Source organism: Frankliniella occidentalis, unplaced genomic scaffold, assembly GCF_000697945.3.
Source record: "Frankliniella occidentalis isolate FOCC.00 unplaced genomic scaffold, Focc_3.1 Scaffold76, whole genome shotgun sequence".
Taxonomy (NCBI): Eukaryota; Metazoa; Arthropoda; class Insecta; order Thysanoptera; family Thripidae; genus Frankliniella; species Frankliniella occidentalis.
Window position 1 is genome coordinate 182654 of NW_026267206.1, and position 6180 is coordinate 188833.

General features: G+C 50.8%; 2 protein-coding genes across 2 annotated transcripts in view; one reads left to right on the forward strand and one right to left on the reverse strand.

Annotated features, from left to right (window-relative positions):
- LOC127749667 (uncharacterized) overlaps window positions 1-1610 on the reverse strand; it is a 13625-nt gene extending 12015 nt beyond the window's left edge. Inside the window, exon 1 of the mRNA XM_052268755.1 lies at window positions 1467-1610. Within this exon, the coding sequence (XP_052124715.1) occupies window positions 1467-1532 (66 nt within the window). The 5' untranslated portion in view covers window positions 1533-1610. The remainder of the gene's footprint in view (window positions 1-1466) is intronic.
- Window positions 1-6180, forward strand: part of LOC113204209 (probable GH family 25 lysozyme 3) — an 85523-nt gene that overhangs the window by 61716 nt on the left and 17627 nt on the right. The window contains exon 2 of the mRNA XM_052268753.1: window positions 4476-4883. Within this exon, the coding sequence (XP_052124713.1) occupies window positions 4476-4883 (408 nt within the window). The remainder of the gene's footprint in view (window positions 1-4475; window positions 4884-6180) is intronic.

Below are 6180 nucleotides of genomic sequence, written 5' to 3' on the forward strand. Positions count from 1 at the left end.
CCCCCCCCCCCTTTTCACTCTCAGAAATGCTGCGATGGTGACGATTCTTCTGTAGAGAGAGGCAGGCGGTTCAACCCCCGCTCGCTTCCGAGGCTGGCTGTCGGCTGTCGGCTTTGTCCTGTCACACCTACGTTAGGGACACCGTTTTCTTGTCTTTAACATACGCAATTTATTTATTTTAAAAAAAACGGCAAATTTACGGACAATTTACGATGAAAGCGGCTGTCTCTAATTTGTCGTAGTGTTAAAGTATAATTTGGCGTACTTTCGTGATAAATACTAATCATATCTAGGAATGCACTCAGCCTCAACGACCCAGCATCCATAAGATTCTTTCTTGCCAGCCATGAATCTAGCCCTATAATGTCCATAAGGCATAACTGGAAATTTTGGAAATACCCAGGGCACTGAAACATTGTTGAGCTCGTAGAATCCCTGTAAATAAGAGTTAACAGAGACAGTGATTTTCTGCCATTAATTTTTTTTTTAACGCCGCACTAATCTGTACCACTCTTTGCTACAGAAGTGGAAAGAATAGTACCAACTACTTACCGGCACAATTTTGCACTCTACATCTTTGTCTTCTTTTTCCTTCTTAAAAAATTTATGGTAAATAAAAGGGAGATGATCTTTGACATTCTGGCATCCCCTTTTTTTAATATCAAAGACAAAGCTGTTTTCTTTCCACTGATTATTTGACATCACATCCAGCCAAAGCTTCGCCTGTTGAAATAGATATATTTTGCAAGAACAAGACAGTCGTTGTCACAATTTTTCTTCTGTTTTGAGTGCACACTGTACAATGTTGTTCCTTAACAAGAATTTGTTGTTAACAAATTTTTGCTTTGTTGTTAACAAATTGTTAACAGTCGATTCCACCTATCGACTCAAGCCTATCGAACAGAGCGACACGGTCTTTTTTTTCGCGTGGTACAAAACAAGGACAAATAGGCCAACGGGACAGGCCAACCTGTATGTTTTCCGTTGTTAATACTTCCCAATCCTTCCATTTCTCAGTAGAATAGGCTGCAATAGCAGTGCCTTACCCAACAGCTGTTGTCGTATGTAGAATTAGCAGCTATTACATTTCCGGTTACACGTTGTATCTCCTTTGGTCTCAGTGGGTTAAAGTGAGTCACTCGCAAGTTCCATTTCCACGTCCATATGTCGTTCCATGGATCGCAGTTATAGAGGCGATCGACGTGAACTATGTACGGACCCTAAAGAACAGAGCGCAAAACAAGGGACTGTCGTGAAACAGAACTGAGAGGGCTAAGTAGAAGGAGGCTAAATGGACGACGTATATGTCAGTGACAAACACGTGCACTACTTACTGCAAAAGAATTGATCACTCCTCCGTTAGCGCACAGCTGGCTTGTAAGTGCGACGGCCACTAGCTGTAGTAACAACGCGGACCATCGGAATCCCACAGGTGCATAAGCGGCACGAGATGCAGAATGTTCCACCTGTACAAGATGTGCCGTGGAGCCTATAGGCCGAGGCCAACGGTGCAGGCCACGGGCGGCGGTCATAGGAAGCCGGCGAGCTGAAGCCCCAAAGCTCAAGTTGTGTTCTGGGCTCCACTAGCGAGCCTCAACGGCACTATGAGCTGCCATGCCGCAAGGCCACCAAATACCAAATAATTATAGGCACGCTTACTCCAAAAGAATAGGGGGGGGGGGGGAATGTACAGTTTTCAGCTGCCACATCACTGTAAAAACAAAGGTGCGAAACCCTACCTTTAAAAGACACTAACAAAGTTTCGTGCCATAAGTTTAGTGCCTTTGGAAAGGCACGAAACTTTAGTAGTGCCCCAGGAAAGGCACTAAACTGCGCCCTTGACTTTAGGGCCTCGGGAAAGGTGTTGTTTAGTGCCTTTGTTTTACCAGTGCTTGACCATTTATGTGTTTATTTTCTGACACGACACACGCCATGGTTTCATGGGTAAACAAAACAGTTTCTTTTAAAATGGATCTTTCTTTCTGAACTTTTGATCCACGTTTGTTGTGTAACCAGTGGCGTCAAAAGTGAGGTTTGGGAGGGGGCCGAGCCCCCCTTTTTGGGGCTAAGCACCAGCTGCGAAGTAGTAAAACGATATGAAGAACACTAACGCACTAATGCTATCGATGCATGCGCACCAATATTTAAGTTTTAAAATCATAGGAGTCCTGGAAATGTATCAGATAAAGAACTATGGTCAAAGAAAGTCTTCAGCTGCAGCGTGGAAGCGGGTATCGCGCTCTCTGAGAGCAGAATATTCATTTAATGTCTCTAAAGAAGGGTGTGTTTGCTCTATAGAGGTGAATTCTTCGGGTAAAGAGTCGCTGCGTCGCTTTACATTTTGTTAAAGCAGCACAATATTAATTGAACGATTTCTTCTCACTTAACTCCTATGCATTTTGTTGTGCATGAACATAGAATGATAAGCAGCCATATAAGCCGCAAGCCAAGTGGTTTTCTTGAATTTCTTCCTGAGAGGGTGACATCAACCGGCCACCATTTTCAACACGCGGGGTGCCAGGTACAATTCCTGCTGCAAGTATGCACCACCGACAGTTCATCCGAGTACACCCCGCCGCATCTCGCCAGTGAGGCGGCAGTCGGCGCGGTGCGGGTCGATGCCGCCCGGCCTTTCACCTTTCACCCCTCGGACCCCGGACGCCCATACCGATTGCGATCGCCTGCCCGCCCATCGACGCGTGTGTGATATCGGAAACTGATGAGCGCAGAGAAGTTGATCTCACGCCACACAATGGGCCGGTGTAACATTGCACAATGCCACACACGAAAGCACCTGGCATTACGTTTGCTTTGTTTTCCAAATACGCATATATCTGCGATTCTGAAGAACTCCGATAACCAAAATAAATCTTCAGCACAGATAAAGCAACAAACACTGTAGATGAAATGCAGGAGGCTTATGCACTGTTAAAAAAAATTGAGTTTTTGATGTAATGTTTGAAAGCAACAAATGTTGTTAAAAAAAAAACAACACATGTTGTAATCCAACAACATTCACCAAATTTTCTGAAACAAATTTTTATTTCAAAACAGTGGTTAATTGCTTCCGCCTGCACCAAAAATTTGTAATAACGCAAACTTGTTCGTTCTGTAACGATACATCTTGCTATCAAAATTTACAACGGTTTTGTTGTTGTGCTACAACATGGTGAAAAGTAGGAATTATGTTATGGGACCACTACGGGCAAAAAAGAAGGAATTTTGAATTTTGCCACGTGCCAATGAAAGCGAATGCTGTTTTTTGAACAGATTAGTCATTACAAAGAGTGTGATAATTTTGACAATATCTTTTATCAGCTGTGGTTGTCCGAAAATGAGCTTCACACTGCACCATATAATGCTCTCGAAGCAACAGCACTCTTGTTGCTCGTGACTAACCCCTGGCGGGGCGCGGGTGGGCCGACCCGTCAGACACCGGAGCTCGGCGGGCGCGCCTACCTCGCGGGCGCTCGCTGCGCTGCCTCGCCTGCCAGGCGTGAGTGGCGGCGCCCGCCAGGTGCCGCTTCTTTTCAATTTCTTTCGCCCCCGCATCTTGCAGCCGCAGCAGCTTCCAGTTTCGCGACTCCCGGTGTGCGCGGCGCCGTTACGTATTCGCATCAGCATAACGCGATGAGCACAACGCCGAGTCACGCCAGCGTACCCCCACTCGACCCCGTCACCTCTTAGGGGTCGTTCAAATACTACGACCCTGTTAGGAGGGGGAGGGGCGCGAATATTATGGGGTCTGAGAGTGATCAAGAACATCATTAATGATGCTTCAATTGAAGCCCGTTGGACCCCATGATATTTGTACCCGGGGTACAAATATCATGCGCTCTCTATGGACTCCACTGCTGGTCCTGATCGTTTTAAGGGCCCCATAATATTTGTACCACCACCCCTAAAAGGCACGTAGTATTTTGAACGACCTCATACCCCACCGCTCGCTACCCCACCGGTCCAGCGTCACGTGACCTGTCCCTAAACGGGGCAATAGCAGACCAAATCACGCTCCGGGCTGCTTCACTCCCCCCTTGCCCCCGTCACGTCCCATCCTCACGTTGGTCTTTTCTTCTTCCTCCTCCTCCTCCTCCTCCTCCTCCTTGGAGAGTTGTTGCCGCCGTTTCGCTACCGCTGCAGCAGCAGCTGAATAACTGCAGGGGCGAGCGGAAATAAACGATGCTGCAACAACTTGCTTCTGGCCGTCCCGGCGACGTGACTGTGCCCTCCGCGACCTCATTACCTCATCCAGACCAGTGGCCGCGATTTCCAACCGCGCTCTCCAGCCGCTCTCTCTAGTCGCTCTCTCTAGTCGCTCTCTCTAGTCGCTCTCTCTAGCCGCTCTCTCTAGCCGCTCTCTCTCGCCGCGCCCTCCAGAGCGCTCCAGAGCTGACCAATGGACCCCGAGCAGCGCATTGGCGAAAAATTCAACGCCTATGTGATCTAATTTGTCTCGTTCCGTGTGTGCTCTGCAGGTGCCGCTGAGGGAGCTGAACCTGCGCCGGCTGTGGTCCGGCATCAAGTCGTCCTCGTCGACCAACTCGTCGGCGTCGTCCTCCGGGCGGCAGCGCGCCGACTCGTCCTTCCTTGGGGCGGCGGGCGGCGGGGGCGCCTCGTCGCCGGGGGCGGAGGCGGCCGGGGGCGGCGGCGATGACGGGGACGTGCAGGAGGCGGCCCCCTCGGCGCCGCCCCCGCGCTCGCTGCCCCTGCTGCAGGTGTGGCCCTCGCAGGACAGCCCGCGCGCCGAGCACGAGGACCACGGCCAGGCCTTCGTCTTCCCCGCCGGCCTCTCCGCCGGCGTCGGACCCAAACCGCCCGGCTCCACCACCTCGTCGGCCTCGGCCACCACGCACCAGCACGACTCCGGCATCGACTCCGTCCAGGTAGGCCAAGGTCTCGCCGTCGCGTCGCCGTCTTCACCTCTGACTAGGGCGAGGAGCGAGGAGTTGATCACTTGGATATTCCTTGTACACCTGAAAAATATTCCAAAAATATTCCAGATCTTTCAATAGTATTCCCAGACATTCCACTGGATATAGTCCAGGATTCCAAAAATACTTTAGTTATTCCAAAAGTATTTTAGAATTTGAGTGGTCTACCCCTCGTACTATCGGGAACTGGAGTCCCCCCCCCCCTCCTGCCTGCCGCATTTCCCCCTCCCCCTGATCTCCCGCTGAGTGTTTTCGCCTCCCGCCCGCGAGCTTATTAACGCCGCCATATCGAACGTCTATTCCCGGTCTTGTTTGATCGGACGATGAAATTAAATGAGCTCCCGTCTACGAGGATCCTGCCCCCCCCCCTCTCTCCCCTCCTCCCTGACTGACACGGCGCGGGGCTGCCTCCGCAACGACACCGACACCGAGGAGGAGGGGAAAGGAGATGCCCCTCGCACCCCATGCTAGCCAGTCTTACTGCCGGCTCTCACCGTTTTCTCATTCATTCGTCTGTCTTTGTCACTCTCTCTCTCCCCCTCGGTCGGTAGACAGGGCAGACAGACTGTCTCCAGGGGGGGGGGGGGATGAGCGGAGCGGCATCGAACGTGGAGCACTCTACTAGGGCCGGTCGTACACCATCTGCTGGCATGACGTCCGCACACGTGTGTGTCACAGTTCTGGATGTTGCACTCTCATCAGAAAACGTTTAGTAAACGATGAGGTGAACAAGCTCCCTCGGCAGAATTCGTTGGTGATGCACTCTGTCTGCTGGTCTTATATCCCGCGAGTGCATCTCACAAACAAACTTTCTGATGATGTGACACAGACACTCGGATCACATTTTTTATTTTCCAGCATCAATAAGGCATATCGTGGTCGGGAGACTTCAAATTTTCTCATCAACTTCAGACTATTTTTTGGGGGTGGATTGACGACTTCCTGTTGTTAAATTTTGTATTTGTTTCACACTTTCTTATACCCCGTATGTATAGCGATACGCGGGGGAAGCACCAAAGATGACGGGCGGGTAAATAGACACAGGGACGGACAGACAGGCCGAACGGACAGACAGCCGGGCAGGAGGGAGGACATATCAGCTCTTCGATTGTCCAGTTCGACTGGCGGTCACGAGCCGTGGGCCCCCGCCCCCGCCCCACCACGACCACGCGCCCCATTGGCCCGATGGCCGTCGCAATGTCGAGGACGTCGACAACGTCTGTTGAGCGCCCTCTCTATCGCGGTGGCG